Here is a 23,665-nt window from a genome sequence, read left to right on the forward strand (position 1 = left end):
GAGGGGAACTCGACTCTGGGGACGTCACCAGCTCCCTCAAAGTCCCGAGGGAAAAAGTCTGCGGGAATAGGGGGTTCCACTGCGTGAGCTCGTGACCGCCCACGCTCGGTCTGGTCGCCTTCGCTCTTGTCCTTGCCAATCCTCGGGACCTGCTTGTCGCTGAAGAGACTTACAGGCTGCCGCTGTTCCTCGTCGCCCGCTGAGGGGACAACCCGTTAGCTGAGAGCCGCCCGTCCTCTCTGTTGGAGCCGCGTCCCAGCTGCGGTGGGGGAGGGGAGACAGCGCCAATCTTGCTGCGTCGAGTATCCCAGAATTCCCAGCGGCCGCGGGGAAAGTTTACAGGACGTAGGCGGCGGCGGTAGCTGTAGCGGTTATTCGGCGGCCCGCGGCGGATCATGGCCCTGGCCGGGTGTCCCTGGCCTCCCCTCACGGAGTCCTCGGGCTGCGTCACTGAGCGGGCAGACTTCCGGGAAGGAACTGACAAGCGACTGAGCGGCGGCCGGCGCGCTTAGCGCCCCGAACATGCGGCAGTCCCTGCGGGCGACCCCGGGCTGCGGAGAGGCGGCGGCGGCGGCGGCGGCTCGGGAGGGAAGGAGGCGGAGGCGCCGGTGGAGGTGGCGGCGGGAACGGCCGGCGCCAGGCTCGGAGCCCTAGGGAGGCGCGGTCTGGGGCCTCGTCGACCAGGATGCTGTCCCGAAAAAAAACCAAGAACGAAGTGTCCAAGCCTGCCGAGGTGCAGGGGAAGTACGTTAAGAAGGAGACGTCCCCTCTGCTGCGGAGTGAGTGTCGGGCGGGGCGCGCCCCTACCTGTCCCGGGCGGCTGCGGCTCTCCCTTTCATTCCTACTGATCTCTGTGAAATACTGGTTTGTTTGTTTTTTTAATCTCATTATGTCTGACGTCATGTTTGTTATTTGAAACCGATAAAGACTAAGAAACTTAAATTAGTTCCCCCTCCTCCTTGTGCTCTCCCCCCCCCCCCCCCCCAAAATAACAACAAACTTTCCTGTCTCTTTATGGCCGAATGTTACTGGTTTTACTGGAAAGAAGAGGTTCTTTAGGAAAAATTTACACTACTGAGTAAAAGTGATTAGACGGGAACACTGTTTTCTCCTCTATATACGTCGAGATCTGTCTTGTGTTTGCAAATATTGCGGGTGTCACTCGCCCAATGCTGGAAGTTGTGCGAACTCTTGGCCAGAATTCCTTAGCTCTGCTGCTGGGTGCAAACGCGAGAAGGTGAAAGCTGACCGTCGCTATTGTAGCCGCTACCCAAAGCATCATCAGTCTTAGATTTCACCACAAGCATGTGTATTTGGCTATGTTCATGAGAATTTCTTCAAATAAAAATCCCCAAGGACTCCTAAAAGCCGAAGTACTCAGGATGATTTCTGTCGTATTGTAGAGGAAATTACCAAAAGTTTTTTTTTTTTCCTTTTAACTTTAATAGGATGCATTTCTGTCGCCCCACTTCCCACATCTTTTTTCTCTTCAGTTTAAGTATTTGACTCTGGTTTTCCAGCCAAATCTTTTAAATTTTTAAAATTTGCTGTGTGTTCAGAACATTTCAGAGCTAAGGAGCTAAAATTTTGGTGCTCATACTGAGTGCTGGCCCTTTGTGTAAGTTTCCTTCTTGGAAGCTTGTAGTAATCTTGTGACTTAACCATTACCTCATATTATAATTGGGAAAACTGTTCATAGAGATTCCTAGTGTTTGCCCAAGATCATGCAGAAAGGCGTGGAGAGCATGTTTTTCCATTATAATCACATTAACTTTACAAATTTAACCTTGTATTTGATATACTTTCTTACAGCACAACATAGATTAAATGGGTACACCAGTAACCAGAAACTTGACTTTTAAATCTTTTTTTAATGGTTCATTTTTAAATTACATGTTCTCTTACATTTTTGGAAAAGTTTGTGATAGCTTGCAGTTTGCTGCCAATAAAGTTTATTGAACTTCACTTGAAATCATGAAATGTTTTTGTCATACTTTTAAGCAAATAACTTGATACAATATTTTGTTTTAGTTTTAGTTCCATGAGGTGTTGAGCCTTATTTATTTGGATATTAATCTCTGTCCAGAGTTTGCTTCTGAAGCTTATTAATGAGTGCTCTCTAATACTGTTTACTTAATAATCTAATAGAATGGTCTCCACATCTAATTTTCATGTTTTAAGGGTTTTGCTTTTTTTTTTTTAAATTGATTTGAGGGAGAGAAAAACATCAGTTTTTGTTCTTGCACTTTATGCATTCATTGGTTGATTCTTGTATGTGCCCTGACCAGGGATCCTACCTGAAACCTTGGCATATCGTGAGAACACTCCAACCAACTGAGCTTCCCTGCCAGGTCCAAGAGTATTTTACTTTCTAATCAGGAATGTCCAAGCTATTTAAATTCTGTATTCTGAAATACTATATCTTGAAAGCCATTGTTCTACAATTCTGTTTTGAATTATAACTGCTTGCTTTAAAGGAGCCGTAATTTTAGGCTTTGTGTTTCTTGAACTAATTCAACATTATGTACTTCTATGAAATGAGATCTTTTTTTAAATTTTCATAGCTAAATTTTTGGCTTTCCCTTTTGGTTACTGTGCTATTAGTATTTAATTCCAGGAGAAGGAAGGCCAGGTAAATAATTTAAAAATCTTTTCAAAGGAATCCACCTTTATATGTTTGGGAATAGCATTAATGTTCTGTTTTATTTTTGAAATTGTGTTTGCTTGAAGGACTTTTTGGAATTTTGAATATGAGGTGAAATCAACAAAACTAATTTTAAATTATGTTGGTAGTTGCGTTAGATTGTTTTCTATTTTTACACATTCATGAGTATTTCATTAATATGTACTTCATAATTAAGCTTACTGATATTTCATCATAATATGTGTAGAAGTATGCCAAATATATTCTACACATTTATACAAATTATAAATTCATTCAAGTGGAAGAACATTAATCAGCTTAAATTTTAAAATACCCAAGTACTATTTTAAATAAAAAACTTTTAATTGTGCTTTCTTCAGTCCATTAAAATTTTGCGGTGATAGATGTAAGTGAACAACTTTTAAAAAGTATACTGATTGAAGTGGTCATTTTATTATTTGTTTCATTATAGATCTCATGCCTTCATTCATCCGGCACGGTCCAACAATTCCAAGACGAACTGATATCTGTCTTCCAGATTCAAGCCCTAATGCCTTTTCAGCTTCTGGAGATGGAATAGTTTCAAGAAACCAGAGTTTCCTTAGAACTCCAGTTCAAAGAACACCTCATGAAATAATGAGAAGAGAAAGCAACAGATTATCAGCACCTTCTTATCTTGCAAGGAGTCTAGCAGATGTCCCTAGGGAATATGGCTCTTCTCAGTCATTTTTAACAGAAGTTAATTTTGCTGTTGAAAATGGAGACTCTGGTTCCCGATATTATTATTCAGATAATTATTTTGATGGTCAGCGAAGGCGCCCACTTAGAGATCGTACACATGAAGATTACAGATACTATGAATACAACCACGATCTCTTCCAAAGAATGCCACAGAATCAGGGGAGGCATGCTTCAGGTAACTTAAAATTAGAACTACTACATTAGATTTATTCACACTTAATTAAAAAATGCTCTTTTCTGGATTTTCTTGGGAAGCCAAGAGATGTTACTAGAGAAATATTTTATCTAGCCAGGCTTGCTAAACCAACTTGGAAGTAATTATTAACGTACACTGAGGGAAAGGATTTTGCGTTCATTTATTTTATTAATTCGTTTTATAAAAACTTTGTACTTATTTGAAGTTATCTTGACTGTTAACACTATGAACCTTGAAAACCTAGATAATTTAAAGTCTACAGTTAGATTGAATCTAGGTTTAGTTTGGTAGAAAGGGAAGGTTACGGTTTCAAAGAAACTGGACTTGAACTGGAGAAAGGCAAGATAGATAGGAAGATCTGGGCACTGCAGGTAATTACATGGGCAACTGCATCATTACTTAGCTAGAACCTGCACTTTCTTAACAGAACTTTTTGTAGTTCAGTAATTAGTTCCCAAATTGGTCATACAGCCTTGTGAAATACTTAATTGTCTGTTAAGCATGTCTTTTTGTAGTTTTTTGAAATGAGCAAAATTATTAGTCATAAATTTTTGAAATCTTCTTTCCATATTTGCCGGCTTGGGTATTCTTACACAAGGAGCCGAAGAGATAGGAGAAACGCACAGTTCATTTTAGTCCTGACATACTGGACTACACCATGACATTCTTTTTTTACATTGTTATAATTAAAATCCATATAGTTTTCTGTCTGTTTCTTACTTGAATGAGTTTTTTAATGTAATACACTGTTTATGAGTAGTTTCAGTGACTCTCTAAACTTCCATTTGGTGCTTGTTTGGTGACTAATATTTTAAATGTTAATGAAGACCTGACCTAGGCTGGAGACATTTGGAAAGGGGGGAAGTAGGACACACCTGCATTGATGGAACTTGGCCACTAATGGGGATATAAGGATGAGGGAAAGAGAACAGTTATATAGGATTAGTGTAGCACCTGGCTGTGTTTAGGAGGAGCTCCAAAAATAAATGGTTTATGAGTAAGTGAATGAATCCAGAGATTTCAAGTCTGGAATCTTAAGACCGTTCTGGTAGCTAATGGGTAGCAGGAACAGTAGCTTATAACAATCTGTTTATCATTAATACAAATTGTTGTTCTTCATATTCACCTTACCCATGTGTATTTATATTGCAAACATCACTGCTAGTGCATAACACTCTTCTGCTTAAGTGTAAGTATGAAGAATTAATAATACCACATTTATATCTTGTATTAAAATTCTTATTTGCCAAATATCATTGAGAAGATACTTGAAGAAATAAATTTCTGTCCTGGCAGGGTGGCTCAGTTGGTTGGAATGTTGTCTCATGCACCAAAAGGTTGCGGGTTTGATTCCTTGTCAGGGCATGTACCTAGCTTGTGGGTGTTATCCCTGGCTGGGTCTCAGTCAGGGCACACACACCTATGTCGTGGGTTAGATCTCTGATCAGGTGCATTGTCAGGAGGCAACCCATCAATGCTTCTCTCACATGTCTCCCTTCTTTTCCCCCTCTCCCCCTTTTTCTCTCTCCCTAAAATCAGTAAACATATCCTCGGGTGAGGATTAAAAAAAATAAAAAATTTCTACTGTCCTCTCTTAGGAGCAGTCTGACAGGTTTTTTTAAGTCTAATGACAATCTTTAAAACAATTTTTTAATTGCAATTTAGAAATAAAATGTAACTTAGATACTATGTAAAATTGACAGATGTCATTTTTTAAAAATCCTCACTGGAGGATATATTTATTGATATTAGAGAGACATTGATGTGAAAGAGAAACATAGCTCAGTTGCCTCTCGCATGTTCCCCAACCTGAGATTGAACCTCCAACCTAGGTATGTGCCCTGACCAGGAATTGAAACCTTTTGGTCTATGGATCGAAGCTCCAAACAACGGAGCCACCCTGCCAGGGCAACAGATGTCATTTTCTTTTTAATTTGCATTTATTGCAGAAGTTGTACATGCTTGAAAAATTTAACTTAACATTAATTTTTATGAGGGCAATAAGATTAAATGTTTCATTTTTTAGGGAAAAAAACAGTACTTTGAGGAAGTCTCTTAAGTGGCAGTGAAGGATTAATAACCAATTACTAACCAAACAAAAAAGCCTAACTGTCTTTTCCAGAGGGAAAAAAATGTGCATATGAGACAATAGCTGGAAGTTTGTTGAATTCATCTTGAAAAGATTTGAAACTTACTATATTTTCAAGATTTATGCTGGAGAGAGTTCAAGGAACTTGAATGAATTTGGAAGGAGAAAGTAAGTTTGTCAGAGGGTAAGGATGTAATGTAGACAGATTTATTTTCATAGACTTTTAAATTTTGATTGCCGTTACTAATGTATTGGGTTGGCCAAAAAGCCTGTATGCTTTTCTTCGTGAAATAAAGGACACACTTTTCATTTTCACCAATAATTTGTTTGATTTGGATATTTTGAATATGTCAGCTATCTTTTGCATGTTATAACGTTGATTGTTCTCAGTTAATGTCTCAATATGTTCACTATCAACTTCAACTGATCTACCCGTTACAAAGCCTCATCCAGCAAGAAATCTCCAGCATGAAACTTGGCAAACCACTTTTGATATGTTTGATCAGTCACAGCACCTTCTCTGTACACTGCACAAATCTTTTTTTTTTGCATTTCAGTTGTGTTTTTACCTCTCTGGAAATAATAAAGCACAATATGCCAAAAATGTTACGTTTTTTCTTCCTTCTTCAATATTAAAAATGGAGACACAAATTTACCAGTTTTGATAAGCTTTTCTTTAAATGCATGCTGATATGACAGCTGTCATAATACAGTCCAACAAAACTGTTTTGATGAAGTAAAAGACAACTAAGTGCTACTAGAGTCATCTTACGGAAAAAACCAAACTTTTTGGCCAACCCAATAATAAGCATTTTATGGAAGGAAATAGTTTTGTAGTGAGTTGATGAGAGTAGTAATTCCTACCACTTAGGTACTATTTAGACTTTCTGGAACACCTATCTCAAGGGTTAAATTCATCTTACTGTATTTAGCCAAAGCATAAAAACAAGTTGTGTAGTATCTTAAAGGGTTTTAGGGTCTAGCAAGTTCTATGTTTAGCTGTAAAATTTGACCTTTAACATTTTGGCCAACATACCAGTCAGGCACTTACTGTATGTGCCAAAGGAAGGAGTCCTGCTGTTAACAGGAAGCCTTTAGTTAGAATACTAAAGGCAGATTAATTTCCTTTGTTTTGCACTTAAGTATTTTAGTTTTATATAGTTTTAAGTAACAGACTTTAAAATATATTTTTAAAGACAAATGTCAAGTTATAAAAATAAAGGTGAAAAGTGTTAGGCTTTACAAAAAACACTGGAGTTTCTGTTTATTCCAGGATATGCGTAAATATTTAGTAAACCATAGTCATCTTTTGAGGAGGGGTTATTAATCTTTTGGGACACTGCTTTATTTTGTAATTATTTTGCAGAGGAGGCAGTTGGCTTGCTTCAGTACTTCGATCTCTTTATCAACACCATGATAATGATATGGGCTATAATGTTTAGCATTTATTACCCTGGAGCTTGTAGACCTTCATTAGAATTCCAGATTCCTTTTTGTTCTCTGTAGCTGCTACAAAATTAGGAAATTAGAATTTTTGAGCTTTGTCTGTAAGGGCAGATCTCATAGATATCTGCCTGATGACATGAGATTAAGGTCTTTGGAGACATGCCTAAAGTGAGCTTGGTCGACAAAACAATTCTTTTTACATGTCTTTGGGAAATCATGTATGGGGTGGGCAAAGGTAGGTTTACAGTTGAGAGTATGCAAAACAGTTAATGTATCTATCGTAATAATCATAACCTGTATTTTTCCACCCCTGTATTTAGTTTATGAGTGCTTTATTTTATATAAATGGAAGGTGTGTGATTAGTTCTTGTAAATGGAACTTATTTGGAGGATTATGAATGCCACTCCTTCTCTGGGACCAATTGAAATTATGAAAAACTAATTTTTTCCTTGTAGCTCAGAAACAAGTTCTCATTTTCCACTGAGTTCAAAATTGATAGCTTGCTTTAGTGGCAGTCATTTTTCTTTCAGGAGTTACAGATGATCTTTTGTTGCTAAGATTACATGGTTAGTAATATTATCATTTGATTTTATACCATCTGTGTGGCTACTTCTTTGTTAGAGTTGTTTTGAGTATGAAATAGTGCATGTGGAAAGAGCCAGGGACAGAATAGACTCTCACAATTCTTAGTGTTCATTCCCTTTTCCCAGATTTGGCATGTTTGTTATTGAAGCTTCTACTTTCTGGCTGAACTTCTAGTGGAGGTCTGGTGTGTTAAAGTTTGATACAGCCTTTTTTTAATTTTGTCTACTAAACATATTTTACTAGTGGTAATATTTTATATTTTAGGTCAGTGGTTTCCATTTCTAGTTGGTTTTATAAACTTATCCCAAATAATAGTTTGAAAAAAAATTAGTGTATGTGACACTTTAAAAATGTACAGGTGGAGTGTGTCACAAAACCAAAAAAGCTATTTGTGGAGATTTCTATAAAGGTAAAAATTATGATTCCTAAGGTGACACTGGTAAAGCTTGATGAGACTATATGGCAAATTGTCAAGGTTTAGTTCCTGGAAATGCGATTTTTCAGAGAGGTCTTTGTATATCTGGTGTTTGATACATAATGTTTAACTGACAAAGTACATTTGTTTCTAGATTTAGTCTAGTTCAGTATGTGGAGCTTTGGATTTTCTAAAATGAATGAAATTGTCACAAACCTTAATACCCTCTGAACCCGTACAGTTTTAAATTATGAGTTCTGTCCACCCATGTAATATGAAAAATAAAGAGACATTTATTGAAGAAGATACAAGACACAAGAAACACTGTACATAGGACAATGACACCTCAGTCCCCTTCAGAGTAGGCCCCTTGGGACCTCACCCAGTTCTCCCAGTCTCCATCAGCTGCACCATCGTATTTTCTTGAATCTCATCAGTGATGTGAAATCTCTTCCCTTTTAAAGGTGATTTTAGTTTTGGGAAAAGCCAAAAGTTGCAAGGTGCCAAATCTGGGCTGAGTCACCTGGGTAATTTGATGTTTCTCAAAAAAACTCTGTGTGAGATGTGATGCATGAGTGGTCATGTTATGATGAAGCTGCCACTCATCACTTGCCCATAGCTGAGGCCTTCTGAATCATCCAAATAGTTTCCATGGAGGAATGTTCAAGCTGAATGCAAAATTTGATGCAGATTCATTGCTCTACTCTTTCAGTCATTTTGAATGTGACGACCACACAGTATACATGTTCACTCAACACTATACAGGACATCTGCTGCCCTACTGACTAGTACAGTGAAGTTGTCATTGTTCACACATGCATTCCAGTTCACTCTCCTTGGGTGCCAGGTTACATCAGTGTTGTGCAAACTGTCCTTATTAACAATGGTTGGACTTTTTCTGGGCAGACCTCGTATAATAGTTTTTGTTTTTATTATTATGTTTTTAGACGTAGAAAGGAAGGGAGAGAGGGAGATATTTGTTGTTTCAGGTATTTATGTATTCATTGGTTGTTTCTTGTACTTACCCTTGCTGGGGATCAATCCTGTAGCCTTGGTATATTGGGACGATGTTCTAAGCAACTGAGCAACCTGGCCAGGTCCAGGTTTTGTTTTTAATAATGGCTTTATTTATAAATGAATACATGTCATGGGGGACCTCTGTCAGGTCAAATGTTAAACGTTTCTTAAAAATAACTCTATGATAAATACATTGAATTGACTGTGTGTATATGCTGAGTGGGATAAAAGTAGGTTTCTGGTTGTATGTGAACAGTTTATTCTTGTATTATTATTTGTTAATTATTGTATTTTACATAGGAACAATTGTAAACCTACTTTTGTCCTACCCTGTATGTATGTATGTGTGTGTATGTATACGTAAATATATTTTTAAAATGTTATCCTAGGTTGTTGCCAGTAGTACATTTTTTATAATGGAGGTATGAGAAAGTATAAAGCCATTGTATGCTTATATAATGTGATCTCAAAGTTATTTGCTCCATGTATATCTTTAGTACATTGGGTTATTTCTTTTCTTTTTAAATATTTTCTCTAAGTCCTGAAGTTCCATAAACTATGCTTATTAAATAAACCTTCAGTTGCAGTTTGACAGAAGCCAAGGTCTGTTTCACCAAAAGGCCTTTTGTTCTGTTCTATAGTCACCATCTGCTTTAGAAGTGTACCCCTTTCTTCCCAAAGGGTACTGAGCAGAAGTGATTGTTTTCTTTCTTGCACTTTCCTTTTTGCCACAATACTTTTTAAGTGATGTTGTATACATTCTGTTCCATCAGTTCCAGAGACATGTAATGACTGATTTCTCTGTGATGTTAAAATTGATCATGCGATTAGATCAGTCCCATTCATCCATCATGAAGTTCTGCTTCAGCCTTTTATCTAATTATTTGGCAGCTATTAATGATTCTTAGATCTAGTATTTCACTAGGTGTTCAAATGGTGATAATCTAATTCTGTCATTTCTTCTCTGTTAGATGGAATTCTATAAAGAAAAACTTTCCCTTATCAATTATTTGGTTGCTGTTCATAAAAGACAGGATAAATGCTAGATCTTTTATTTACTATTGTTTCAGAATAATGAAACAACAGTAAAGGTAACCAGTGAGTTGGTATTTTAGAATCTTTATGAACTTAGGGATTTTTTTTTTTTAAGTTAAACTCTTAAGTTTTATTTGGTTAAGAACCCTTTGGCTGACAAAAGTTTACAAAAATTTATCCTACTTTTTAATAAAAAAGTTTTATAGTTTTATGTTTGCTATATGATCCACCTTGAGTCCATTTTTATATAAGCTGGTAGGTATAGGTTGCGATTAATTTTTTGCATATGGATGTCTAGTTGTTCCAGCATCATTTGTTGATAAAACTATTTTTCCTCAATAGAATTACCTTTTCACTGTTGTCAAAAATTAATTGACCATGTGTATGTAGATGTATTCCTGGATTCTGTATTCCATTGATCTGTTTGTCCTTTTGACAATATCACACTGTCTTGATGGTTACCATATAGTAAGACTTAAAATCAGGTTTTATGAGTTCTCCAACTTTATTCCTTTTAAAAACTGTTTTGGTTTCTCTAGTTCTTTCACTTTTTCATGTACATTTTGGAGTCTGCTTATCTATATCTGTCTATATCTACAAAAGCTCCTGCTGGAATTTGATTGGAATTACCTTAAACCTAAAGATTATTTCAAGAAAAATTGACATCTTAATTATTTTGAGTTTTTTAATCCATTAACATGGGGGGACTGTTTTCATTTTTTTAATAAGTGTTTTGTTAGGTTTATATGTAAATGCTTGATTTTTTGGAACTGTTATGATGATATAAGTAGTTAAATGTTTCCAATTATTCTTGGTATACGGATTTGAGTTTTGTATGTTGACCTTATCCCCTGCTACCTTAATAAATTTACTTAGTAGTTTTTTGTTTTGTTTTTTTTTTAATCCCCACAAATAAGGGAGGACTACTAAAATATTTAATTTAATATCTTGTATGCAAGAGTCCTCCCACTATTTTTTTCCATTACTTAGTAGTTTTGAGGCACAGCCAAATTATTTTTAGAAATTATAAACTGGGAATAGTTTTACAAGTTCATTTTGCCGTTTTAGATGAAATGTCAAATCAAAACTCTTGAATGAGGTGAAATTTTCTTTTCCTCACTTTTCCTTTAGCACTATACATACTTTAGCTTTGCTAGTGGTTAAATATTTGTATATCCTGGTGATGGAGGCATCAACCCAAAATACCCAGTTTCAAAGGAGACTGTTTCCTCCCTGTTTTTGTAATTAAATAATAATAAAGTGGCTATTTTAAAAAAATTTTTTACTTACTGATTTAGAGAGAGTGAGGAAAGGAGAAAGGAAGACAGAGAGGGAGAGTGTCATCGATATATTGTTCCCTTAGTTATGGATTCATTGGTTGATTCTTGTATGTGTCCAGACTGGAGATTGAACTCACAGCCTTGGTGTATCGGGATAATCTTCTAACCAACTGAGCTATTTGGCTAGGACAGTATTAGCTAATTATATGAAAATTTTTATTTATAATGATAAAATCATGAATTTTAACAGAAAAGTATAATCACGATAGTTAATTTTGTAACTGTTGCTTAAATATCATCTTTTTATCTTTGAGTAATTGTTCTGTTTTTTCTTTTTCTCTTTCTCAGGTATTGGGAGAGTTGCTGCTACATCTTTAGGAAATTTAACTAACCATGGTTCTGAAGATTTACCCCTTCCTCCTGGCTGGTCTGTGGACTGGACAATGAGAGGGAGAAAATATTACATAGATCACAACACAAATACAACTCATTGGAGCCATCCTCTTGAGCGAGAAGGACTTCCTCCAGGATGGGAGCGAGTTGAGTCATCAGAATTTGGAACCTATTATGTAGATCACACAAATAAGAAGGCTCAATATAGGCATCCATGTGCTCCTAGGTATTGACTTTCTTTTCAACTTTTTGTTTTGAGATTGTCTAATGTTAGATTTTGAGATTATGTGTTCATCAAAGGGAAAGGTATTCTGAAGATAGGTATTTGAAAGGTTTGTTTTTCAAAGTTTATGATAACTTTCTCTAGACTTCTTTTTTAGTAATGAATGACTTTATAATTTTTTTCATAAAAAAGCTTTTCTCTTTAAAGAATCTCAGAAACAGGCTCAGTATTCTTATGATTAGATTCTGCTTTAATGTACCAGAATGTTTTTGTCATAGATATCCAGAAATTGAGATAAAAAAATAAAAATAAAACCTCTGCCTCTTTACATTTAAATTCCTGTAAGTAATATAGATCTCTCTCTTAATGTGTCAAAATATACTTTTAGATTGAAACATCTTGCTGTTTTTATTCAGTTTCAGGCATTTTATGTTCTGCTTTTTACCATTAACAGGCAAGAAAGCAAAAATTGGAACTGTACAAAACATCCCAGATCTGTTTAGTAAATGTAGCAAGTGATCCTTGGGCTACTTTGATTGATGATAGGCTAATTAGTAGGCCTTGCTTATGCCAGACTTGTAGTCTTCTGAATACTGTATCTAGTTGTCACATGTGATTGAATACTTGAAATGTGATTAATCCAAACTGAGGTGTGTTGTAAATGTATAAAATACACACTGGATTTCAAAGCATATAAAAAGCTAGTATTGATTGAGTAATGAATTTGCAGGTATTCCTAATTAACTCCATTTGAGCTCTCAATAACTGGACCATAGAACTAAAAATGTGTAGAATATCATCAACATGTTAATAGATGTTGTTTAGTATCATCTAGCATAACACAGATCTTTGGTTATAGCATATATTTGCATTTTTTAGAATCATTAAAATCATTATGAAAATACATTTTAATATCACCTAGAAAACTTTAAGCTTTATCATTGTACTGTTTTAATCATATTTTTATAAATATTTGGACTTATTCAAGTTTGAAAAGCAGTTTTTTTCTAGTGATTCCATTTAGTGGCACTTAGTCATTATCTGTTGAACAATTGAAGCTTTCATCCCTTTAGAAGAACCAGACTGACCACTCTGTCTCTGTTGGGCTATGGCCCCTTCGTCCACTCTCTGTACTATCTCAGATAAGCTTCTGCCTCCCTGGCCTCCATTTTCAAGCCTGTGACATGGGAGTAACACTTGAGAGCTCCACTTATTCCTGTGGTGTCCCCAGCACCCAACACAGAGAGGCACAAAGTGGGAGTATAGCAGATATTTGTTGAATGATGGAAAGAAAAATACAGTTACAATTTCATGAGGTAGCAGAGGACTTTGTGGTCTAGATAACCAGATCTGAAAGTATATTGAGCTTATGTTTCCATTCATCATCATTAACCCTAAGATGTTTATAGTTTACAAAGCATTTTCATAATTAGTTAATCTGCTTTTCTCAGCAACTCTGTAGACATTAAAAAGGAGAGAATAAACACTTTCCTTAAACTTACAAAGGTAGGTAGTATTAGTAACTATTTGATTGTCTATGTTATACCAATCTTTATACAGAACTCTTGACTTATTTTAGGTCACTTAATCCTGAGGACAGTCATCTTTGGTATGAATTTATTTCGTTTTCTAAGTAAGGAGGCTGAGGCTTAGAGAAGTAAAGCAGTTTTGCCTGCATTCACACAATTTCTAAAAGGCTAACCCCTCTAGACTTCAGAGCCTCAGTTCTCCCTCCCCAATTGTGAATATTTCACTTTGCACCTATGTATGAAAGAAGAATTAAAGATAAAATTCAGTGCCATTTGCATATTGATTTTTACATTGTTAAACATAGTAGAAATATAACACTTCTTTTAATCCCAGATTAGTATTGCAATGACGTTTTCTGATATACGCATAAATCTTAATGTTGGGAGGCAGTCCCACTTACAGTTGTCTCCCATCCTGGAATAAACCGTTTTGATCTCCCAGAATTTACTCTTTAACCTTCAGATAGTTCAGTGCTCTCCTTAGTGTTTTCCTATATAGCAGTCTCTTCCTTGTGTTGCTCTTCTCTTCCTGCCCCCAACATGTACAGGCCATTAGAATTAATTAAAAACATGCTTTTTTTTTTTTTTTTTAGTCTAATTTAAAATGGGTTACAGCAGAAAGGAAATATTACAGTTAATGTGGATATTTCAAGTACTCCTACTGTACTACATATTCCAAACCCCCCTTTCAGCCTGAAGCAGGAATAAAATATCCATTGTCATTTTGAGAGAAACTTACCAACCTTTCCAACATAAATTTACAACTAATTAGTAGTAATTATGGGAATTTATGATTCTTGTTTTAAGACTATATAAAGGTTACAGCTTAGCTCCAACTTTCTTACAGGCTTTGAAGTAATCCTTGAGAAGACTAAATACCAGCCAGAAGAAATTTCTTAAAAAAAAACATGTAAAGATTTAGCTTAGTTTATATCCATCACTAGTGACCTGCAAGTTTCTGAGACAGGGTAGATTTTAATTTCTCTGTAATATGATTTTTTTAAAAGCCAGACTTTAGACTTTTTTTTTTATCATTATGAATTTCTTTTATTTAATTTTCAATTCTATCTGAAGAAAAATAGCAATAGACTACAATGAAAAAGTAGGTTAAAATTAAATGTAAAACTATTTTAAAAGTTTCAAAGCTTTGCTATGAGTCAATAGAAGAAAAATGTAATTAAAACAATTATATTTAATTGTGTAGAACAAAGAAGTCGTTGATTATTCTCTTTAAAATCTGATGCTCAACGAATATAAAAAATAATAAAAATCACTTTTTTGAGGAAATTTATTGTTTATATTCTTCTGTTTTTAAATAAAGCCAAATTATAAATAAAACTATAGATACCTGGCTAAGTTAATATTTATCCAAAATAACTTAATTATGAAAGAATTTGGTTTTAACTCAAACTTTAATTCTGTTTACATGTTCACTTCTCTTCACTTGGAGGATCATAACACAATCCTAAAAGTAAAGTAAAACATATTGGGTATTGATTTTAATATCAATACCTGGAAAGTAAAATTCTTCCATAGCAAATACTTGTATTACTCCTCTCATACCAGTGATATTGGTAACGTAATAATGTAAAGAGCAAGGAAGACTTTAGACTTTTTTTAGGTGGTAGAAGGTACTCAGTTTGGGCAGAAAGCTCATTAAAAAATCAAATATTACTTGTTTTTTATAGTTTCTTGTTTAGACTTAGGGCCTTTATCCTAATGACTGTCAATTCTTTCTTCTTAGTGTACCTCGGTATGATCAACCTCCTCCTGTCACGTACCAGCCACAGCAAGCTGAAAGAAATCAGTCTCTTCTGGTACCTGCAAATCCATATCATACCGCAGAAATCCCTGACTGGCTTCAGGTTTATGCTCGAGCTCCTGTGAAGTAAGTGAACTTATAGCACAAATTTTTGTTGAGGGGTGAGGCTGCTTAACACATCCAGCAGCATGTTTTTTCTCTTCATAATATTGGACTTCTAAATAACATTTTATTTGAAAAAAGGATATTGCAGCTTATAAAGTTAATTAGAAATATGTTCTGCAAACTTGTTTTGAATCTTTACTTTCTCTGCAGACCTGAACTATATTAGGGATACAGTAAGAAGCTTTCATTCTCATAAGGGGAAATTCAATTGTAAATAAGTGATACAATATCTTATGATGAAAGTAAGGATGCAGGTAAGTCCTAGGCACATGGGTGAAACAAGCAGGACACAAAGGTACAGGTAGTGGCTGCAAGTTCTGGAATAAAATGATCTAAGTTCACTGATACACTTTAGTTGTGTAACCCTGGGTAGGGTGTTTAACGTAGTTTTGTCTTCTGTAAATTGAGGATAGTAATGGTACCTAGTGTTAAGGTTATTAAGAATGTAATAAAATGATGCATCTAAAATATATATCACAGTACTTTGTATACTGGACAGAACTTAGTAAATAATAATAAATTATTATTATTATTATTATTATTAGGGGGAGAAGTGTAGAATAGTGGTTAAAATCGCTCAGGAAGGAAACTGATTTCTGGCTCCATCACCCATTTACTGAACGACCTTGTGCAAGTTAATGAACTTAGATCTAAGTGTTTTTCCTCTATTGAAACATGGGGGATAATAATCTTACCTTCCTTTCTTGATGTGGTGAGACTTAAAAACGATCATGCATTTTTTTTTTTAAGATTTTATTTATTTTTAGCAAGAGGGGAAGGGAGGGAGGAAACATCGATATACTAGAGAAACATTGATCTCTTGCCTCTCACATGCCCCCAGCTGCCCGAAACGGGTGACCTGGCCCACAATTCAGGCATGTACCCTGACCTGGAATCGAACGATCCACCTTTTGAATTGCAGGACAGTGTCAACCCACTGAGCCACCCAGTCGGGGTTGATCATGTGTTTTAAAGCACATGCTAGGTACAGTGGCTGTCATGTGTAAGTTCTTATGAGTGGAGCAAGGAAAGCTGCACTGAAGAGAAAAATAACATGCTCTAGTTTTTAAAGATGGTTATGAGTTTGCCAGGCTCATTGAGGATATAACACTGGGTGCCATATAATGTAATATAATCATGAATGTAGTCTTCAAATGTGATCATGAATGATTTAATGAAATCTTAGCCTTAAAGAGCTTTTCTCTGCTGGAAAACAGAACTATGTACTTAGATCAATAACCCAGCATGATAAAGATTAGTAATAGTGTTACATTCAGAGTGCTATGATTTCAGAAAAGAGGATGTTTGAAAGTAAATAGTTATTGGTTATCCAGTGCTTCCTTTGTACCTTATTGTGCTAAACTTTTAGGCATGTTATTTCATTTAACCTTCCCAAAACCTATTTTGCAAGTGAAAAAACAGGCTTTATCTCAGCTCAAGATCACAACTATTAAGTAGTAGATTTCGAACCTTTATCTGTAACTTCAAAGACCATTAACTTTTGTCATTGGTAGTTTCTTATTTAATAATAATTGTCATTTACTTAGCAGCTATTAAATTCCTGGTACTTTGCTAGGCGTTTTACACATAATAATTATTTCATGCACTTGTACTTTTAACAACTAATAAGGTAACATTCAGTTGCCAGTTTTTGTAGCCTTACTCTTTATTTCCCGTCTGTATTTCTGAAACCAAAATTTATCAGCATAAAGTAGCCCAAAGAAGAGTTTTTAGAGAGTTCAAGATAATTGGACAGTGAATTTGGAATAAAATAATTAAATCTTTGATGTTCAAATAAAAGGAGTGTAAAACCTTTCCTATATACTTTTGTAATAGTAACTCTTTTCTGTGGTTATAAAGGATGATCATTGAAATAAAATTTCCAAGAGGTTAAGCCAACTCTGATTTAAATTTTTACCATCCTGCTATGTATTTACTGGCCCTTTGTGTTTGTGTGTATGTACACACGCATGAATAGGCCTTTAATTTTTTTTTCTTGCTTAGAGCCATTTTGTTACGAGCTTCTTTTCAGGCTTCTAATGTGAATAGTTGGTATATTACCTAAAGGATATGCCTCATCATTATTTGACCATGATTCTGGTCATTTAGGCCAGTTTAACATTCTCATAGTTTTTGGTCATTTGCTATTAATTATTAATTTTTGGCCAATATAAAACATTCCCTTACATTCCCTCTATTCTCAGTCTATATATTAATATCTTCTGATCTGTGGCCTGCTGCAGAGAGACAAGAGGATCCTTGAAGATTGTGGTCTAAAAGTATTAGTTCTTTTTTTACCCCAAAGTCAAATTTAATGTAATTTTTAAAGAGTTTTTAATTATAGATATTCTGCAAAGAATACACAGTGGGTATGTAATGTTGGTTTTAGTACTTGAAATGAGGTCACGTTTATCCATAGAAGTTAGCCTGGTTGGGTGTCTTAGCTAACCTAAAAAAGCTTCTTTATCTGATAATATCTGTATAGTATAGGAATGGGATCAGGAATGTGATAGCAGGTAGACTTTTCTTCCCTTTTCCCCTCTTCTTTCACCCCCCTTTTTTAATTTGACTTTATTTGGGTGACATAGATTAATAAGAATATATAGGTTTCAGGTATACAATTCTGTAATACATCAACTCTATATTATATTATATGTTCATCACCCCAAGTCAAGTCACCTTCCATTACCATTTATCCCCCTTATACCTCTACCTCTCCCAGCCCTCTCCCCCTCTGGTAGTCACCATGCTGTTGTCTGTGTCTAAGAGTTGTGTTTTGTTTTGGGTTTTGTTGTTGTGTTTTGTTTTGTTTTTTTTACTTAATCCCTTCTTCTTTCACTCTTGAATACAACTTGACCCACTACTTTATATAGCCTTTGTACATAGGCGCTGATCCTATTTTGGGGGAGTTGATAAAATTGAAGAGTGTTACTCTTTGTACTTGATGTTATTTCTATTCTGTAGTCATTGTTAGGAAAAAACATAACAAACTTTTATTTGGGGGAAAAAATGATAGTACTTAAATGGAAATCCTTGCTTCTTATGAAAAGAAAGACTTCCAAAGATTATATGTTCCTTTTGTACCTGGTTCTATGAGCTAATTATGAAACTTAAGGAAACTAGCAACTTTTTTTTCCCTTTAGCTAGCTCAGACTCTCCCAGAATGGGTCAGACTGGAAAAAGAGAGCAAATATTTCTTTGCTGAAAAACTTAAAGGTCTATAAACCTGTTGCTTTTTAGTTGCTCCTAAATTTTTATCCCTGAAGAGTGTGGAAATGGTTAATATTGTTCTGTCAGCAAAGGGTAAGCTGTTATCTATGAATTAGAGATGGAGAATCAATTATTTATCAAAAAGAGGTGTTAGCCAAAACAACTAGCCTTTCTTCCTCTTGTTTAACAATTGAGAATCTTCTAACTTCCTGAAATTTTTATTCTACCTCTAGCAGTAACTTACCAAAATAATGTTTGTGTGTACTATCACAACCTGATTTAGAAAAAGATTATGTTCTAAATTATTATTTATTAATTTTAGTAAAGTTACATTTCTGAGTCTGTTCACAGAAGTCTATAATGTATCATGTAACTGTAATTAAGCCAAACCATCCGATAAAATTATAGGATTTAATCTTTAACAGGAAAAAGACAGTCAGGAACATGCTTTCTAATATTTCTCATTCCCCCACCCCAGCACTAGTACCTGATAGCATTGTGGCATGGATTCTATTTTATTCCCGTAGCTTGGTGATCCTGCGCTGTCACCACTGACCCAGCTCTGGGTTTATATATAGGTAGAAAGAAAAGAGTGGGCGCACACACACTGTTACGGGGGCAGGTACAGGGAACTTAGGCAATGTTACCATACCTGGGGCTGAGAAAGGCAGCACTTTTTGCTTCTAAAAGCAGCATCCACTGCAGTATGAACACATTTTTGGGTAGCATTATAGCAATAGCTGTTTTTATACATGGTTATTTATTAGTAATGTTTGAATAGAATCCTGTCCTAGAAAAAAACAGCAAAAGAGATGCTGTAACCACAGGCTACTGGAGTGGTTTTTACAGCCTATTTTCTAAATGATTTGCCTGTATATTTAGAGTATAAGTGGCTAAAAGTTAAACTTAGGGAAGTAGATTATTTGGCTAGTTAAGAAGGAAAGAATAGTAATTAGATACTTCAAAAAATAATCAGACATACTGCGATGCGTTACAGGCAGAAGGGAAGTAACTGTAGAAACAGCAGGGGCAAGAATTTGGAATGGAAATTGGTGTGTTGTGTACTTTTCTCATTGCTACTCTTCCTTAGAGTGCTTTTTCTTTTCCCCAAAGGATTTTCTCTAATTATTTTGATTTTGTGCTTCTACCCATAATCCTATTCTTGATGGCTAATACTATGGGAGGTCAGAAAATTATCTGAAATGTTTTCTTTTTTTATTTTTTAAAAAAACTTGAATGCTTATACAGAATATTTTTGTTAAAACAAGTACATTTTAACCAATTTATTCCTCTCTTCTTTTTTCCTTGCTAGAAAGTACACAGATGACAAGTGAGTTTTAATGTTCTTACATTATAGTTCACCACCTGGCATAAATTTAAGCATCTTGAAGCAGTAGCCGTTGCTGAAATGCCCCTTAGCTATGGAATTCATATTCTAGAAGATTAGTACTTTTTGTTAGGAATTATGAATTTGTTTAAAACAAATAAGTAAAACCCTAAGCTACATAAAAGGCAGATATTCTAGGAAACACTTTACAACTGTTTCTACATGGAGACTCAGTGAGTATTTCTTGCAATGTCTCCCAAGTTTATGTTGGCAAGTAGTTGGAGTTTCCTACTGAAGAGAATATAAAGCTTCCTACCAAGTTTATCTATTAGTAATTTGCAGCACTCATTAAGTAAGTAAATGAGTAAAATTGGGATCCAACAAAATATGCTTACCTCGTGGTTTTGCATATCATACTCCCGGTATTCCTGGTACATATACTCAAGTTACACAGAAATACATGTCAGTGTGCCAAGTACAGTATTTGGCTCATACTGGCTGCTCAGTATTTGTTTCCTGTTTTCCTTTTTAATAAGCCTTTTAAAATTTACATTAGACAGGTGATCCTTCTAGAATAAGATGGTAAATGAAGTACAAAACAAAGGACCCATTGGAATTATAAATGATCATTAAAAATAAATTTATTAGAATTTATAATCAAAACTTCCTATTATGCCAGTTCAGTAGGATGATTTGAGAAGTATAACTTCATTATCATAGGATTATGCCTTGCTCTAGTTGAAGTTCTTTGTCTAGTCTTAGTATTATTAACATTCAAGACTATTACTCTGAAGTGTCTCGGTCCATAGTTTTTTCTGTCTGATCTTTTAGTCACCAAACAATTTTGCAAGACCTGTATAGCCTCTTTGGGTTTCAGTTTTTTTTTTCATCTGCAGAATGAGAAAATTGGATTAGAGTGTTGTCTTTAGGTGTCTTTCAATTCAAAGTGTAAATTACTGCTTTAATAGTTTGTGGCATACTTCCATCTAATATGTGATCTATTATTGAAGAAGGCCTTCTGAGGGTGGGGGGAGGGCGCGCGCGCGTGTGTGTGTGTGTGTGTGTGTGTGTGTGTGTGTGTGTGTGTAATCTTACATGAGTCCTTCCCCACATTGTGGCATCTTCTGTTGTCTGCTTATTCTCTCATTTTGAAAAGAACTTCCTATTTCGTTTCTGCTTGACTTCTTTATTGTTTGAGTTTGTTTGCTTTCCTTCTTTAAATACTGTATATTTAACCTCAGGAAAACTCAACCCACAAGATGGTTCTTCATTCCTCTTCTGCTTAGTTCTTTGTTTGCTGTAGTGAACATTCCTCAAAAAGCTCTATCAACACTAATGACCTCGCACATTTTCATGTATTGTTTGCAGGCACAGTGTGGTCTAAAGCATTCTTAAGTTCCTGAGAGTTAACCTTGGATGAACTTATGAATAGCATAGAATGTGTTTTTCAGATACTCTAGAACCACAGTGGTTTAAAATCTGTGTTTGTTGTTGTCTAGTGTTAATATTAGAATAACTGATAACTTAAGATTTTTAAAAAATGGCTATTACTTAAATTGAAATGAATAAGTTTCCTCCTTTCCCTAAAAAATAGTATATTTAAATAGCAGTTAATAACTCAGTTATTTTCAATTATAGTTTATATTTATAAAAATAGACTGGTTGATTACTGTAAATACATATTTATGTATGTATTCTGATTATATGTATGATTGTGTTTTAAAACAGATATGACCACATTCTGAAGTGGGAACTCTTCCAGCTAGCTGACCTGGATACATACCAGGGAATGCTAAAGTTGCTTTTCATGAAAGAACTGGAACAGATTGTCAAAATGTATGAGGCCTACAGACAGGCTCTTCTCACAGAGTTGGAAAACCGCAAGCAGAGGCAGCAGTGGTATGCCCAGCAACATGGCAAGAATTTTTAAGTTAATTTTTAAAAAATAGAATTTAAGTTTTATAAGGGCTTATTTTCACAGATAAAAACCTGCAAACAATTACTTTGATTAATAAATGAAGCTTTTTAGAAATTATAATATTCTAATTTTACATGTATTTTGTTATTAAAAATACGTACTCTTATTGAGCAAGAAATAGAAAAAGAGTTTATCATTTTAAGAGCCACCACGGAAAACTTCTAAGTGCTGCATATTAAGAAACTGCTTTGAATATTCTCAGTGGAGACAAATGAAGCAAGAAATGTCATTATAATTAGATATTAAATAGGAAATGATCACTTGGTAAACTCTTACAGTAGCAGTACCTTCTTTAAAAAACAGAGATAACCTATGCAGTATTTAAAAAAAGATGTTTACTGCTTTAGTGTGGAACATTGTCTGGAACTGAATGCTTTAAATGTTACTATTGTGTATAGTTCAAAACATAAAGTGGGATTTGGGACTTGTTTTGTGATAAATTTTTATATCTAATTTATGAGATTTCCTCCCCCCTCCCCCAATATAAAGAACTCTTTTAAATGTGATGAGAAAGTATTTTTGTGGTAGGAAAGGGTGAAGGGCTTGTAATCTTTCAGGAATAAATTTAGGCAAAAAGCCTTAGTCTGTGTGGGAAAGGTATGTACAGCACTCAAAGTTGCTAATATCACTTCTTTACTTTTGGCCAGGGCTCTTATGGCATTTAGGAGCATGGCTCTGATCAGACAGTGGAGGGTTCCCTACAGCATAGCATGCTGCCATCCTAACAAGGTGGATTAAGCTGCCAAAAATGACAATCAGGGATTTATTAAGAAATCTTGGTCAATAAATTGATTTTACTTAATCTCTCTTTTTTTTTAAAGAGTTTGTCATGGAACTTCAAAACCCAGTATTTCCTCCCATTTTTTCCTTTTGATTTAATGCTTACTAAGACATTGTTCTTAATTTGTGTAGTACATTTGATTGCAGACAAATTAATGGCACTTCTAGCCTATAAATGTTTAGAATTCCGTGAATTTCAACATTAGTTGAAGTAGCTCTTCAGTTATAATTACATGTGTTGTAAATATGTGAATATATTTTTAGTTTAGGTGATCTTCCAAAATACAAAGCACTCCCCGTTAGATAGCAATGAGTTTGGATTGTTGATAAAATGTTGGAAATGTTAAATGTTTGATTTTATACAACAAGCTTATTAAATATATTTTTGTGGAAACTAAATGTGTTTGAGTCCATGTTTTATGCATAGTGCTATAAATATTTGATTTTTCCATTCATAAGACCCATAGGCAAAGGAAGCAATATATTGAATGGGGTATTGAAAAATAAGCTAGTGGAATTTTATCAGTGGGAAAAGTTACTTTGCAGGGCATGTGATCAAACTTTTGTAAGATTTAAGTTTACATATCTTATGAACTGTCACAGACTCTATCTGAATTATTTCTTCCTGTTACTAACTTTATTACAGTTTAATTACAGCTTAGCTATTTCTAAGAAAGAAATTATTGCTTTAGAGCTCCCAGATAAAAGGCATTACTTTTCTTTTTTCATTACCACACTTTTTCTCTAAAAGGTGTGCTCAGTGAAGTTCCACTAGAGATTTTAGTAATTAGAAATACAGTACAGAATTACTGGTTCAAAAGAACTGGAATGTACCTAAAGGGATTAACA

The 23,665-nt window shown here is 35.0% G+C and overlaps 1 protein-coding gene across 1 annotated transcript; it reads left to right on the plus strand.

Annotated features, from left to right (window-relative positions):
- The first annotated feature begins 249 nt into the window (after positions 1–249).
- On the plus strand, positions 250–23,215 carry SAV1 (salvador family WW domain containing protein 1). The gene is made up of 5 exons (XM_054567583.1): positions 250–779; positions 3,117–3,560; positions 11,798–12,068; positions 15,339–15,482; positions 21,787–23,215. Exons 1-5 carry the CDS (start codon positions 686–688, stop codon positions 21,986–21,988), a joined length of 1,155 nt encoding a protein of 384 aa, XP_054423558.1. The 5' UTR covers positions 250–685; the 3' UTR covers positions 21,989–23,215.
- Positions 23,216–23,665: the final 450 nt, after the last annotated feature.

Source organism: Pteronotus mesoamericanus, unplaced genomic scaffold, assembly GCF_021234165.1.
Source record: "Pteronotus mesoamericanus isolate MK-2021 breed Mesoamerican mustached bat unplaced genomic scaffold, CSHL_Meso_final contig_182, whole genome shotgun sequence".
In the NCBI taxonomy this organism is placed as follows: domain Eukaryota; kingdom Metazoa; phylum Chordata; class Mammalia; order Chiroptera; family Mormoopidae; genus Pteronotus; species Pteronotus mesoamericanus.

Excerpts from the sequence above, each read along its gene's own strand:
- SAV1 (XM_054567583.1), top strand. The coding sequence starts at position 686 with ATGCTGTCCCGAAAAAAAACCAAGAACGAAGTGTCCAAGCCTGCCGAG. Across the intron at positions 780-3,116 it reads GACGTCCCCTCTGCTGCGGA|ATCTCATGCCTTCATTCATC; the intron begins GTGAGTGTCGGG and ends GTTTCATTATAG. Across the intron at positions 3,561-11,797 it reads TCAGGGGAGGCATGCTTCAG|GTATTGGGAGAGTTGCTGCT; the intron begins GTAACTTAAAAT and ends TCTCTTTCTCAG.